The following is a 15,619-nucleotide window of genomic DNA, read 5'->3' as shown; positions in this document are numbered from 1 at the left end:
TACCACTTGAGCCACAACTCCAATTCCTGCTTTTTCTGTAGTTAATTGGAGATAAGAGTCTATTGCATTTTCCTGCCTAGGCTAGCTTCAAACGATAATCCTTAGATTTCAGCCTAAATAGCTGGGATTATAAATAAGCATGAGCCACCAGTGCTTGCTGAGATGTATTTCTGGGAAAGAAAGTTTTCACAGGGACTGGGAAGGTGGCTCAGTGGTAGAGTGCTTGCCTTGCATGCACGAAGCCCTGAGTTCGATTCCTCAGCACCACATAAACAGAAAAAGCTGGAAGTGGTGCTATGGCTCAAGTGGTAGAGCACTAGCCTTGAGCTGAAAAAGCTGAGGGACAGTGCCCAGACCCAGAGTTCAGGCCCCATGATGGACCAAAAAAAAAAAAAGAAAGAAAGTTTTCACAGTCCATTGACTAGAACTGAACCACATTCACATCCCTAGGGTAATCACTGAAAAAGGGGAAGGGCAGAAGAAATATGGTTTATTTAGATCAATCATGATTTATTTCCTGGGGTTGGATGAGGCCTCACTCCCCTAGGAGCAAAGGATCTCTGGCTGGTGTCCACAGTATTCTATCAGTTTCTTTTGCCCAAAAGTGGCTGTTGGGATACTAATGATTAGTTTCTGTCATAATAAATAATTCTTTGTAATACTTGAGTCTTTGGTAAAAGTGTTCAATCTGGTGATAGAGTCGCTGTGTTCTATCTCCAACACTTACCTCACTCCACTACTCCCACTCTCCCCCCCCCCAAAAAAAGGGGGGCCTGGGCATGATGTTATATACCAGTAGTCTAACTACTAGAGAAACTTGGTGATAATATCAGAAGTTTGAGACCAGGCTAGACAAAATAGGGAGACCCCATTAAAAAATACTCAAGCTGGGAACTGGTGGCTCATGCTTGTAATCCTAGCTACTTAGGAGGCTGAGATCTGAGGATCACAGTTCAAGGCCAGCCCAGGCAGGAAAGTCAGTGAGACTCTTATCTCCAATAAACCACACAGAAAACCAGAAGTGTCACTGCTGGAGCACTCACCTTGAGCCCTCAGGCCCAGAGTTCAAGCCCCATATCACCACCAGGAAAAAAAAAAAGAAAAGAAATTAATACTCAAACTGGCTTTTAAAAAATATAGAAGTGGGCTGGGAACGTGGCTCAGTGGTAGCAAGTGCTTGCATGAGGCCCTGGGTTTGATTCAACCTCAGCACCACATAAACAGAAAAAGCTGAAGTGGGTGCTGTGGCTTAAGTGGTAGAAGGTAGCCTTGAGCTGAAGAGCTAAAGGACAGCACCCAGGCCCAGAGTTCAAGCCCCATGATGGACAAAAAGAAAAAGAAAAATATTCAAGTTTTTTGTGTTGGGCACTGGTGGTTCATGCCTATAATCCTAGCTACTCAGGAGGCTGAGATCTGAGGATCACAGTTTGAAGCCAGCCTGGGCAGGAAAGTCCATGAGACTTTTTTTTTTTTTTTTTTGGTCAGTTGTGGGCTTGAACTCAGGGCCTGGGTACTGTCCCTGAGCTTCTTCGTGCTCAAGGCTAGTGCTTGACCACTTGAACCACAGTGCCACTTCTGGTTTTTAAGTGGTTAATTGGGAACTTTTCTGCCCAGAACGCTACAAATCACGATCCTCAGATCTCAGTCTCCTGAGTAGATAGGATTACAGGCATGAGCCACTGGCACCCAGCCTGACTGACTCTTACCTCCAGTTAATCACAGAAAAAGCGAAGCCAGAAGTGGTGCTGTGGCTCAGATGGTAGAGAACAAAGGAGTCCAGAGACGGCATCCAGGCCCAGAGTTTAAGCCCCAGGACTGGCAAAAAATAAAACATAGAGAAGTTATTTGTGTTTGATGGAGGGTTGACTAGATAAGAATCCCCTCTTGGGCTGGGAAAGTGGCTCAGTGGTAGAGCGCTTGCCTTGCATGACTGAGGCCCTGTTTGATTCCTCAGCACCACATAAGCAAAAAGAAAAAAGCCGGAAGTGGTGCTATGGCTCAAGTGGTAGAGCGCTAGCCTTGAGCTGAAGACCTGAGGGACAGGGCCCAGACCCAGAGTTCAGGCCCCACGACTGGACCCAAAAAAAAAAAAAAGAATCCCCTCTTTTATGGTTCTGATGTGTGATTTTCAAATCCCTGTGTATAAGCTACAACCATAGGTGTCTATTCTATGAGTCTGTTTTGGTTTCAGCTGGTATGACTTTTTTTTTTTTTTTTTTTGTCAGTCGTGGAGCTTGAACTCTGGGCCTGGGCGCTGTCCCTCAGCTCTTCAGTTCAAGGATAGTGCTCTACCACTTGAGCTACAGCACCACTTCCGGGTTTTCTAGTGGTTTATTGGAGATAAGAGTCTCTTTGGGGCTGGGAAGGTGGCTCAGTGGTAGAGTGCTTGCCTTGCATGCCTGAGGCCCTGGGTTCGATTCCTCAGCACCACATAAGCAAAAAGAAAAAAAGCCAGAAGTGGCGCTGTGGCTCAAGTGGTAGAGCACTATCCTTGAGCTGAAGAGCTGAGGGACAGCACCCAGGCCCAGAGTTCAGGCCCCACGACCGGACTCCCAAAAAAAATGTCTCACGGACTTTCCTATCCGGGCTGGCTGTTCCTTGAACCATGATCCTCAGATCTCAGCCTCCTGAGTAGCTAGGATTACAGGCGTGAGCTACTGGTGTCCGGCTTCAGCTAGTATGACTTTTGTAGTACTTAAAGGTGTCTTGCTGCCCAGTCTCTGGTGGCTCACACCTGTAATTCTAGCTACTCAGGAGCCTAAGATCTGAGGATCACGGTTCAAAGCCAGCCAGAGCAGGAAAGTTATCTCCAATTAACTACCAGAAAACTGGAAGTGGCGCTGTGGCTCAAGCAGTAGAATATCCTTGAGTTGAAGAGCTCAAGGACAACACTCAGGCCAGACCCAGAGTTCAGGCCCCATGACTGACCTCCCCCTATATCCCCCCAAAAAATGTCTTGCTAATAAACTAAGAGATCAGGGTTTCTTTTGGTGGTGATCTGTTGATACCTGTATCCCTAGTGAAACTCAGAACTTAGATCCCTGATAAGAGTACTCTCTAAAAAGGGGAATCTATAAGGGGAAAATATGTGTAAAGTAAGTATTTTTGTTCAGTAGGCTGATTAAAGCCTTGGTTAAAGCCTTAATTACTTTTCACGTATAGCTTTCCAGTACTACGTATTCTCCCCCTTTCCAAAATGGAGAATTAGTTCCTTCTACCTCTTCGTATCTCTTCAGGAAAGTTGCAGACATTGGCAGTGCTGTTGAGACAGCTCAAGGCAGAGGGCCACCGGGTGCTCATCTTCACACAGATGACCCGAATGCTGGATGTATTAGAGCAGTTTCTCACTTACCATGGTCACCTCTACTTACGTCTGGATGGGTCTACTAGGGTTGAACAGAGACAGGTAACCAGGACATTTTCAACTCTTTACAGCTTAGCTTTGGCTCTTTTTCTTAATCCTTGGATTTTCGGAAAGGGCCCTCCAAGGTTACTTGGACCATTTTTGAAGTAGATCTCTAAATAGCATTTTTTTTTCTTCCCCCTTCTAGGCCTTGATGGAACGGTTCAATGCAGACAAACGAATATTCTGCTTCATCCTTTCAACTCGAAGTGGGGGTGTAGGCGTGAACCTGACAGGAGCAGACACTGTTGTTTTTTATGACAGTGACTGGAATCCCACAATGGATGCTCAGGCCCAAGATCGTTGTCACCGAATTGGTCAGACTAGAGATGTACACATCTATAGGTAATTGATTGGTCTTCCTTACTTTTTGTTAGGAAGGCATTGATATTTGTCTGTTTACACCTTTCCTCCATCTCCTCCTAGGCTTATTAGTGAGCGGACAGTGGAGGAGAACATCCTAAAAAAGGCAAATCAGAAGAGAATGTTAGGAGACATGGCCATTGAGGGAGGCAACTTCACCACAGCCTATTTTAAACAGGTACATGGCAGAAGAGAATTGCTGTGTTTATAGAAATGCTTCCTGCTTGCTAAAGAGCTGCTGCTTTGGCCCCCACAGATCTTTCAACAAGAGGAACTTTTCATACTTCTAAGCCTCATAGGTATAGACGTAAGAGTAGCACTCTGTTGGTTAACGTCTTAAAGATCTCTTCTGTTGTATCCAATAGCAGACCATCCGAGAGCTGTTTGATATGCCTCTGGAGGAATCATCCGGCTCATCTGTACCCTCGGCCCTTGAGGAAGAGGAGGAAACTATGGCTAGCAAACAGACCCATATTCTAGAGCAGGTGGGTACGCATAGAGTTGCTGCTTAACATGTTTCTATGTTTCTTCTCTTTTTGTTCATCCATGGAGGAAAGAACAGTTTCTGCTCTTTTCCAGATTATAGTCAGCCTTCGCTAGTGTGTGTGTGTGTGTGTGTGTGTGTGTGTGTGTGTGTGTGTGTGTGTGTGTGTGTGTGTGTGTGTGTGTGTGTGTGTGTGTGTGTGTGTTTACTGGAACTTGAACTCTGTGCCTCATCCTTTTGTGTTGCATATCTGGTTTTATCTAAACTTGGCCTTGGATTTTTGCCATAATGAAATCATAGATAAAATGTTTTTTAAGTGTTTTCTTTGTCTTCTGTATATTCTGGAAGGCCTTGTGCCGGGCAGAGGATGAAGAGGATATTCGTGCGGCTACCCAGGCCAAGGCTGAACAAGTGGCTGAACTTGCAGAATTCAATGAGAATGATGGGTTTCCTGCTGGTGAGGGAGAAGAGGCCAGTCGCCCTGGAGTGGAGGATGAGGAGATGTCCCGTGCTGAGCAGGAGATTGCTGCCCTTGTAGAACAGGTCAGTGTTGGATCTACTAGTACTTGCCTTCATCCTTCTTTTTTTTCCCCTACACTTATGGTGCCTTTTTCTGTCATATGTGAGTGATAATAAACAAGGTGATTGGGCCTTGGGCACCAAACCCCTTTGTTGATCACCTCTGTATTTTCCTGTAGCTGACTCCCATTGAGCGCTATGCCATGAAATTCCTGGAAGCCTCATTGGAGGAAGTGAGCCGAGAGGAGCTCAAGCAAGCGGAAGTGAGTATTTCTGGGGAATGAGACTTTGAGTGGGAAGCTGTTAATTGCTACACCTTTTCACTTTTCTTGCCTCCTGCTGACCTCCTTGGGTTCTGCTGTTGGTAGGAACAAGTGGAAGCTGCCCGCAAAGACCTTGATCAAGCCAAGGAAGAGGTGTTCCGCCTACCTCAAGAACAGGAGGAAGGGCCAGGGGCTGGGGATGAGATGTCCTGTGGGATTGGTGGAGGCAGCCACCGGCGCAGTAAGAAAGTCAAGGCTCCTGAGAGGCCGGGGACTCGTGTCAGTGAGCGTCTTCGTGGAGCCCGGGCTGAGAATCAAGGGGCAAACCACACTCCTGTCACGTCTACCCATCATACCCGTAGTACCTCCACACCCTCTCGTTGCAGCCCTGCCAGGGAGCGAGCTCCCAGGCCAGTGCCTAAATCACGACCTACTCCAACTTTAGTTCCTGCTACAATTCCTGCCCCAGTCCCTGCCCCAATTCCCATTTCAGCCCCAAATCCAGTCACTGTTCCTATCCATAGCTCACCTTCTTCCCCACCTCCTCCAAAGATTCCTCCCTCTTGTTCTTCTCCTGCCTGTACCCCTCCTCCTACCTGTACCCCTCCACCACCTCATACCCCACCACCAGTCCAAACCTCTCTCCTAAGTCCTTCCTCTCTTGTCCAGCTCGATTTGCCTTCTCTTCCTGACTCTCCCCCAGTCACGAATCCCCCTTTGAGCTTGAGGCCTGAGCCAGAACTGGGTACACAAGCTTTGGCATCTGTGGAGACCTTGGAGATGGCTGGTGTGACCAATTCTGGGAGTTCCCCGCTTACTCTTGTACCCCCGAAGGATCTGCTGCCAGTTGCTGTTGAGATCCTACCTGTGTCAGAGAAGAACCTTCCTGTCATTCCTTCTGCACCGAGTCCAACCCTGGAGGCTGGCAGCATCCCCAATGGTCAAGAGCAGGAAGTCTCAGATCCTGCTGAGGGACCCATCCTCACAGTACTGCCTGGCAGGGAGGAATTGCCCACCAGTCGGAGTGAGAGCAATGGGCTGGAGCTCCCACCTTCAGCAGCATCTGATGAGCCACTTCAGGAGCCACTGGAACCTGACAGGAACTTGGAAGAGCTGGTAGAAGTTCGGACCCTAACCTCCAGCCCAGAGAAGCCACAGGAACTTGTTACAGCTGAAGTCACAGCTCCATCCACCTCTTCTTCAGTCACCTCCTCTCCCGAGGATCCTTCACCTGCCCGGCCCCCTCGGCGTCGCACCAGTGCTGATGTGGAAATTAGGGGTCAGGGGACTGGCCAGCCAGGGCAACCTCCAGGCCCCAAAGTGCTTCGCAAGCTGCCAGGACGGCTTGTAACAGTAGTAGAGGAGAAAGAACTTGTGAGGCGACGGCGACACCGGGCAGCTGTCAGCACTCTAGTACCTGGGGTCTCTGAGACAAGCACCAGCCCAGGAAGCCCATCAACCCGCAGCATGTCAGGGCCAGAATCCTCACCTCCCGCTGGCGGGCTCTGTGAAACTGCTCCCACATCCTCACTGCCCACCCCAACCCAACCACCCTTCATAGCTCGTCGTCGAATTGAGCTGGGGGTGACTGGTGGGGGCAGCCCAGAGAATGGAGAAAGGGCACTGCTCACCATCACTCCCCCTGCTGTGAAACGTCGGAGGGGGAGGCCCCCAAAGAAGAACAGGTCGCCAGCAGATGCTGGCAGAGGGGTGGATGAGGCTCCTTCATCTTCATCTACATCAAAGGGAAAAACCAACGGGGCTGATCCAGGCCCTGGAGCTGAAACGCTCATTGTAGCCGAGCCTGTCCTAGGGCCCGATCCCTTTCACAAACCAGAGCCCATCATTCTGTCACCTGTGGAGAAAAGAAGGCGGGGGCGTCCCCCTAAAGCAAGGGAATTGCCCATCCCTGGGACCATTTCCTCTCCAGGAGATGTCAATTTAGAGAGCCGGACACAGCCACTCCCACTACCATCATCCCTGCCACCACTCCCACCACTGCTAGCCTATCCCACTGCTACTGTCACCAACACTGTCACCACTGTTACCATTTCAACATCCCCACCCAAACGGAAGCGAGGCCGGCCTCCTAAGAATCCATCATCACCTCGGCCCAGCCAGCTCCCTGTCTTGGACCGTGACAGCTCTTCTGTCCTTGAGAGTTGTGGATTGGGAAGGCGGCAGCAACCCCTGGGCCAGGGAGAGAGTGAGGGTAGTTCCTCTGATGAGGATGGAAGCCGTCCCCTCACTCGCCTGGCCCGCCTGCGGCTTGAAGCAGAAGGGGTGCGAGGACGAAAGAGTGAAGGGTCCATGGTGGTGGCTGTAATTCAGGATGACCTGGATCTAGCAGATAGCGGGCCAGGCGGGTTAGAACTGGCACCTCCTGTGGTCTCATTAACCCCCAAATTGCGTTCGACCCGGCTGCGTCCAGGGTCTCTAGTCCCCCCACTAGAGACTGAAAAGGTGCCTCGCAAACGGTCAGGAGCTCCCCTTGGTGGGAGTCCTGGGCTAACAAAGCGGGGTCGTCTGCAGCCCCCAAGTCCCCTGGGGCCTGAGGGTTCAGTAGAGGAGTCTGAGGCTGAAGCCTCAGGTGAGGAAGAAGACGGGGATGAGACCTCACGCCGCAGGCCCGGCCCCCGCAGGCTTGCTGGGACCACCAACCAAGGGGACCAGCGCATCCTACGCAGCAATGCTCCTCCCCACCTGTCTGGCCCTACCATTAGTCACAGAGGCCGAAAGGCCAAGACGTGAGTGGACTGCCTTCTCCCAGGCTTTCCACCACAGCCGTTCTCCCTCCATGACCAGGCCTGACTCTTAACCACTACTTGAAGTCTTTTGAGGGGGAAAGCCTCCAGGGAGACAAAGAGGCCTTCTCCCTTTCACCAAAGTAGGGAGTAGGCAACTGGTTGTCATGGAATGGGCTGATCACAATCCCCCTCCCTCCCACCCCTTATGGCTGGGCAGTGTTAAGGGTGGCAAGATAGTCTCTGTCCCCACCCCCTTGTACTTGATTCCCCAGCTATCTTTCACAGCCCCATGCCCTTAGGGGGACGGGGAGGGGCTTCTCTACAATGAGTTTTTTTTTTCTTTTCTTTTTTTTTTAAGAAGAAAAAAAATAATAAACTTAGTTTCTGTACAAGCATCCGCGTAAGGAGGCTTCTGATTTTCTGGTCTGGTGGAGGGCTGGGTGGGAACTTCGGCATCATTTTTCCCTCCTTTCCCTCTTGCAAAGGCCATAATACTGATCTGCAATCCAGGATTGTATACCACTGAGGCTGAAATTTCACCTCAAGAAGAGGGAAGATTGGCAAAGCTGACCTCCTGGTAGAGTGTTTCCCAAAAAGTTTTAGTTCTAAATTAGGAGAACGTATTTATCCTCTCTCCTAATCCCTTCGTTATGTGAAGCTCTTTGATGCCTCAGTCTGCCCTTCTTTTAACCCTTTGGCTCAGATGCTTCCTTTCACTCCTTTCTCCAGAAGGCAAGCAGCCTACCTCTTCTTGCTTCATCCCAGGGCCCTACACAGCGTTCCATCTAGCCAAACTGGTTTGAGTCAGCCACACCCCTTTCCCAGCTCCTGGGGCTCTTCAGAAGGTGGCTGGCCACCCAACCCTAGCCCTGGGTGGGGCTTGGAGCCCCGAGTCTGCTCCTCCACCCAAGTCAAATCAAACCTGAGGCTGGAGCTGAAACTCTCAATCCCTCCAGGCCTATAGCCAGGTAAGAGCCCCTGTTTACATTTTCTAACCTCAACCCCGTTACCCCTCTATGGGTGCTTTATGTTTACTTCAGCTGAGTTACTTATACCTATTCCCCTGCAGTTTTGTGGCATACACCTTCACTTTCTGCTTGTCTGGCCTCTTTCCCCGAGTCTGTCTGTTGTATTTGAGGAATCATAGATGGTTCCGTTTTGTTTAGGCTTTAAGGGAATGGTTGGACATAAGATTGAAGAGGGTTTTATGAGGAAGGCCTGAGAAGATGTGAAATGAGTAGGGCATCATTATGCAAGTTTCTATGTGGAGATGAGGTCATTTGGACTCTTGTTAATCTGATTATGTAGGTTAAAATGGGGGAGAAGAGGTGGCAAGGAGGCAGTCTAGAAAATAAGGTACCAGCTTGGGGGAACTAAGGTCTTTTTGATGTTCAGGTTCTTTAACTGTTTAAAAAGGAGGAGGGGCTTATATCGTAGGCCTCTCCCCTGGGTTACATGTCTTCCCCACACACACACTTCTATCCTTGGGATTGCTTATATGTGAAATGGCTGCTTTGAAGAAGGTTGCAAGACCTAGGATCTTGCTAGGTCCTCAGTACTTGGGAGTGGTCTCTGGGGAACTTAAGGGGCCTTTGAAATACAGTTTAAAATCACTTGTTCATGAGCCATGTATGCTGTAATTCCAGCAATCCCAAGCTAAGCTAGGAAGATCGGAATTTTAAGGGCCAGCCTGGACTATGTAAGATGCTGCCTTAAATGTCTTCAGCTTTGAGCTTCTTTTCTGGTCTGAGTCACTCACTAGAGGAATTTCCCAGTGAGGCAGCATTCCGAAGACTTGGGCCAAGCTTTCAAGACAGCATGCTTTAAGAGGGGTGGAGTTACAGCAAGCCAGTTCAAGGGCTTATTGTTGGGCTTACAAGTGCCTTGACTATCGCCCACAGGTGATGGAGGACGAGGAGAAGGCAGTGGAGAGCTTGGTGAGCAACACAGAAGCTGCTCATTCTCCATCCCCCATCCGTTGCTGCTGGCTCCGCCTTCGCTGTTTGGCAGCCACTAGCATTATCTGTGGCTGCTCTTGCCTGGGAGTCATGGCTCTTGTGTTTGCCATCAAGGTGAGGAATACAGTTCTGTGGGAGCAGGGGTGGGAATAAGGCAGTGGTTTTATCTGACCTGTCTGTTGGTCAGACAGTAGGTAAATAGCTATCAGTGCTTGGCTCTGGGCCTCAAGCCAGAATAAGGTGTGATTACTGTCATCAAAGGACCATGCATAGCCTAATAAAATAGGTAGCTATGAAAATGGGTAATATTAATAGTTCATCAGTAGCAGGAAGCATAGAGTATCTTGGGAGCCAGGAGGGTTTGTGTGTGTATGCATACGTAGTAGAGCTGCTAGCTAACGAGGCATTTTAGGGGAGGTAACAAAAAATAACCTTAAAAGATGAATGAATGAAGTGAAAGGTCATTCCCAGTAAAGTAAGTGGTAAGACCTTGACCATTAGTTCAGTATGGCTGGTCCAGTGAGAGTAAAAGATGAAATCAGGATCCAGATTTCTGAGAGCCAATTTTATGCTTAGGAACCTTTACCTTCAGTACTTAAGAGTCATGTTAGGAGTTTTGCAAGGGGAGAGGGGCATGGTCAAATTTGTTTCAGAAGGGTCTACTCTTGAGTTAAGTGTTGGTGGTTTACACTTGCAATTTTAGCTATTCAGGAGGCTGAGGATCAAAGTTCAAGGCCAGCATGGGCAGATACATTTTTGAGACTTAACCAGTCAACCAGCAAAAAGCTTAGAAGTAGATCTGAGGCTAGAATGTCAGCCTCAAGTGGAAAAGCCAAGTCCCTGAGTTCAAGCCCCCTTGCTGATATCAAAAAGGAAAGGTCTGTTCTCAAGGCCTCCCTCAGGGTGAACTGGTAGGGGACAACACTGGAGAATTGCTAGGGGTCAAGACTGGAGGCAATATGTCACATTGGCAGCAATTTCAAGGAGTAATGAAGCATTGATGAGAAGGCATCATCTGGATAGGTAGCTTTTGTTTTTAGTTAGAGTGTGTGTGTGTGTGTGTGTGTGTGTGTGTGTGTGTGTGTGTGTGTGTGTTTAAACTCATCCTCACATGTTCTAGGAAATTAACACTAGCATATTCCACCTGCACATAATTTTTTTTAAATGCCAGTGTGTGTGTGTGTGTGTGTGTGTATGTGTGTGTGTTTAAACTCTCATCCTCACATGTTCTAGGAAATTAACACTAGCATATTCCACCTGCACATAATTTTTTTTTTAAATGCCAGTCCTGGGACTTGAATGGGGAATTAAAAAAATTAAAAGTTTTTCCAAGGTAATCTTCACTACTTGGGAAGCAGGGGCAGGAAGATTTCAAGTTTAAAGCCAGTGTGGTCTGGGAGCCATGGCTCATATCTAATTCTAGGGAGGCTGAGATTTTGTTATTTTTTATTTTTTTGTCAGTCGTGGGGCTTGAACTCTGGGCCTGGGCGCTGTCCCTCAGCTCTTCAGCTCAAGGCGAGCACTCTACCACTTGAGCTACAGCGCCACTTCCGGTTATTGGAGATAGGAGTCTCACGTTCTCTCCTGCCCGGGCTGGCTTTGAACCTCGATCCTCAGATCTCAGCCTCCTGAGTAGCTAGGATTACAGGTGTGAGCCACCAGCGCCCAGCGAGGCTGAGATTTTTAAAGGATCCCAGTTCAAAGCCAGTCCAGGCAAGAAATTCTGAGACTCTTAGCTCTAATTAACCACCCAAACGTTGAAGTAAGTTGGGCGCCGGTGGCTCACGCCTGTAATCCTAGCTACTCAGGAGGCTGAGATCTGAGGATCTCAGTTCAAAGCCAACTCAGGGAGGAAACTCCATGAGACTCTTATCTCCAATAAACCACTAGAAAGCTGGAAGTGGCGCTGTAGCTCAAGTGGTAGTGCTCACCTTGAGCTGAAGAGCACAGGGACAGTGCCTAAGCCCAAAGTTGAAGCCCCATGACCAACGAAAAAAAGACTAGAAGTAGAGCTGTAACTCAAGTGGTAAAGTGCTATCTTTGAGCAAAAAAAGCTTAAGGAACAGTGCCCAGATCCTGAGTTCAAGCCCTAGAACTGGCACAAAAATAAACTAATCTGGATTAAGATACTGAGATTCTGTCTCAAAAACAACACAAAAAGGGCTAGAGGATAGCTCAAATGGTAGATGCAAGGCCCTAAGTTCAGTCCCCAGTACCAAGGAAAGGGAGGTACTTTTCAGGCTGGAGATGTAGTTAAGTAGTAGAATGCTTGCTGGGAATATAGGAGGTCCTAGGTTTAATCCCTAGCAATGCACACAGGCACACACACAATATGAGACCTTGTAACCTAACCAGGGCCACCTTGGAAAGTAGGCAGGGTAGAGATATATACCTTTACAGATGAGGTATGAGAGACATACTAGAAAGGAAGATAATATGTTAGAGTGTGAGGTTATAAGCTGTGGTGGATGGTGGAGTGGAGCGGGACTGTGGGTACTTTGGGGCAGAAGCAGGGGAAGAACCTAACCAAGAACCTGCCCCCACAGGCAGAAGAGCGGCATAAGACAGGCCGGTCCGAGGAAGCAGTGCACTGGGGGGCCAAGTCCCGGAGGCTCATCCTGGCTAGCTTTGCTGTCTGGCTTGCTGTCCTTGTTCTGGGTCCCCTGCTGCTGTGGCTGCTCTCCTACACCATCGCTCAGGCTGAGTGACCCGGGGTGGCCTCTGTTGTGTCAGCTGAGACCTCCTGAATCCAGTTGGATAGTGCAGCACTGCTCAGTTCTGGTGACAGCTGTGGTCCTTTCTGGCTGGAAGGATGGTACCTGTCTCAAAGGCCCTTGAAAGAGCTCATCTAGCCCTTTATAAAAGAAGGGCAGCAGCTGAGACTGAGGAGAGGTCCACTTACTCTGTTCTTCCAGTGCCCTTACCTTCTGTCTCCCTTGCCCCACTACATCCTAGGGGCCTCCACCCAGAAATGATTGAAGACCAGGCCTGATTTTATTAGATGTTTTATAATAAAAAAAAAAAAAACCTTTTTTGTTGGTAAAATGTTCCAGTCTAATTGCTTTTTTCTTTTCCCTGGGTTTTTGGTGAGAGTCAGACTGAACATCTGACTGATAGCTTAAGCCTGCACCTGGCCTCTAAGCCTCACCTGCCTAGGAGCTCCAAGAGAAAGAAAGGAAGGGTTTTGTTTCTTTGGCAAATTTCCCTTATTGTGAAAACCCTAGCTTCTTTATACATAAACAGACTTTGAGGCCAGAAAGGAAAAACAGTAGCAGTAACTACTATTCAGAGTACTGTCAGGCTGTGTTCTAATAAAGTACTTTGTTTCTTCCCTCCTAGTAACGATTCAGTAGTAGTTTCTATTATTCTTTATAGTTGAGACTATAGGCGCAGATTCATCGAGATCATTCAGCTAATAAAAGGCTGATACAAACTGGTGTCAGTGGCTCACTCCTGTAATCCTAGCTACTCTGGAGACTGAGATCTGAGGATCCTGAGGATTATGGTTCAAAGCCAGTCCAGGCAGGAAAATCCCTGAGACTCTTTTATTTCCAATTAGTCCCCAAAAACTGGAAGTGACACTGTGGTTCAAAGTGGTGGGGTGCTAGCCTTGAGTAAAAATAGCTGGACTGGGCTGGGAAAGTGGCTCAGTGGTACAGTGCTTGCCTTGCATGCATGAGGCCCTGGGTTCGATTCCTCAGCACCATATAAGCAGAAAAAAAAAGCCAGAAGTGGCACTGTGGCTCAAGTGGTAGAGCGCTAGCCTTGAGCTGAAGAGCTGAGGGACAGCGCCCAGGCCCAGAGTTCAGGCCCACGACCAGACCCCCACCCCCCAAAAAAAAAACTGGACTGAGGCCAGGCCCTAAGCTCAAGCCCCAGGACAAAAAAAAAAAAGGCAGAACAAGATTGAACCAAGACAGTTTGGTTCCAGATCTGAGAGGGTTCCAGATCTGGAAAACAGTTAACAAGCACACTTTCTCTTGAGCCTCTGATTCAGATCATGGTTCTGGACACAGTTGAGGGGCTCCATATGGTATCCAAAGACAGTATAGGTATCATTTGGCCAGAGAGCTGACATGTTAGAAGCCTAGCCAAACTGGCTTTTATAGTGTGTTCATTCTTTTTGTTGTTGTTGGTCATGGTGCTTGAACTCTGGGCTTGGGTGCTTTCCCTGAACTCTTCAGCTCAAGGTTAGCACTCTACCACTTGAGTGACTGCACCACCACTTCCAGTTCTCTGGTAGTTAATTGGAGATCAGAGTCTCACAGACTTTCCTGCCTGGGCTGGCTTTGAACCGAGATCTTCAGATCTCAGCCTCCTGAGGAGCTAGGATTACAGGTGTGAACCACTAGCACCTGGTTTTTGTTTTTTGTTTTTTTTTTTTGTCGGTCATGGGGCTTGAACTCTGGGCTTGGGTGCTGTCCCTCAGCTCTTCAGCTACAGGCAAGCGCTCTAACACTTGAGCTACAGCACCACTTCCGGTTTTCTAGTGGTTTATTGGAGATAGGAGTCTCACGATCTTTTCTGCCTGGGCTGGCTTTGAACCAAGATCCTCAGATCTCAACCTCCTGAGTAGCTAGGATTACAGGCGTGAGCCACCGGCACCCTGCCCCTGGCTTGTTTTTGTTTTCTTTTAATGGTGGTAGGGATTTGATTAAGATGAGCTGCCACCTCAGCCCTTGACCTGTATATTTATTTATGTGCTTTTTTGTAGTTTTTTTAAAGTTTAATAGTGCTGGGGATGTAGCTTTGGTAGAGCATCTGTCTAACATGCTCAAGTTGATTCCTAGCACTTCAAGAACATAAAACAGTGGTGGTGGTTTATGCCTGTAATCCTAGCTTCTCAAGAAGATGAAATCTGAGGATCAAGGTTGCAAGCCAGCCTAGATAGGAAAGCCAGTAAGATTCTTAGCTCCAGTTAACCACCAAAAAGCCAGGGCTATGGCTCAATGGTAGAACACCAACCTTGAGCAAAAAATCTAAGGAACAGTATTCAGGCCCTGAGTTCAAGCCCCAGATGGAAACCAAACACAAAACAACACAATATACAGTTAACACAAAGCCAGCATGTGAAATCACCAATGAGGAAACTTAAACTTCTTGTCCCTTTATGTGGTTGATTCCAAAGTGTTGGAAACGTTGAAAGACGAAATTTATTCTGTTCCCCCACAAGTAGTCCTTTTTCATTGCTGTTAGCCTGTGCCTAGGTGATAGTCACAACTATTTGTTGAGTATTTAGTGAATATCAGGAGTGAGCTGGCTTCGGAAGTCATTCCGGGAAGAATCTCGTGTGCGTAGAACAGTTTCACACAGTCCGAGCGCTTTAGGGAAGGGTGCAAGCGTAATCCCCGTCCGCTGCCGCCACGGAACCAGGCAGCTCGCTCGCCCATCTTAATTCCGCGCCAAACGAACAAAGGGGTCTGAGCTGCAAATGGGCGTTTCAACAGCTAGCGTCCCCACCAAGAGAGCACTTGGAACTAACCTGTTACTTCAGATTCAGATAAGAAAGCTGGGTAGAGATGGGTCAGGGGCCTGCTCAAATTCGGGAACTGGCGGCCAGGCGGAGTGCAGCCTCCAGACGACCCAGACATGGGCACTTCCGGGTAAACCTAACTTCCGGGTCCCATTCCTGGCCGCTGACGACATTTGATGGCAAGCCCCGCCCTCTGCGGTAGATGGTTGGCTAGATCAGAGATTTTTCCCTGTGGTGGCGGCCTTAGGGAACTTTGAACTCCAATGCTCACTCCAGCCCGAGGACTTCCAGCTCCCAATTGGACTGCTAGTTTCCAATCCAAAGGATCGCTGAACCTTAGTCTTCCGGCAGCGCTGGCCATTGGCTGTTACGGTGAGGGCGGAACCTTAGGTCGTCCCGGGTACTACTG

General features: G+C 48.6%; 1 protein-coding gene across 7 annotated transcripts in view; it reads left to right on the top strand.

Moving 5' to 3' along the window:
• Positions 1–13,156, top strand: part of LOC138814961 (transmembrane protein 265) — a 54,637-nt gene extending 41,481 nt beyond the window's left edge. For 5 of the 7 annotated variants that reach the window (XM_070004115.1, XM_070004114.1, XM_070004118.1 and 2 more), the window contains 7 exons: positions 3,237–3,406; positions 3,552–3,748; positions 3,830–3,944; positions 4,132–4,251; positions 4,599–4,793; positions 4,949–5,032; positions 5,138–8,174. In XM_070004115.1, coding sequence (XP_069860216.1) covers positions 3,237–3,406; positions 3,552–3,748; positions 3,830–3,944; positions 4,132–4,251; positions 4,599–4,793; positions 4,949–5,032; positions 5,138–7,783 — 3,527 coding nt within the window. In that variant the 3' untranslated portion in view covers positions 7,784–8,174. Of the gene's footprint in view, positions 1–3,236; positions 3,407–3,551; positions 3,749–3,829; positions 3,945–4,131; positions 4,252–4,598; positions 4,794–4,948; positions 5,033–5,137; positions 8,748–9,680; positions 9,852–12,283 lie in introns of those variants that run through there. The other 2 variants (XM_070004119.1, XM_070004120.1) reach the window with 2 other exon arrangements.
• The last annotated feature ends 2,463 nt before the right edge of the window (positions 13,157–15,619 follow it).

This window comes from Dipodomys merriami, unplaced genomic scaffold (assembly GCF_024711535.1).
Source record: "Dipodomys merriami isolate MVZ:Mamm:240054 unplaced genomic scaffold, mDipMer1.0.p SCAF_62, whole genome shotgun sequence".
NCBI classification, from domain to species: Eukaryota; Metazoa; Chordata; class Mammalia; order Rodentia; family Heteromyidae; genus Dipodomys; species Dipodomys merriami.
The sequence above is the reverse complement of the archived record's forward strand: the minus strand, read 5'-3'. Positions and strand labels throughout refer to the sequence as shown.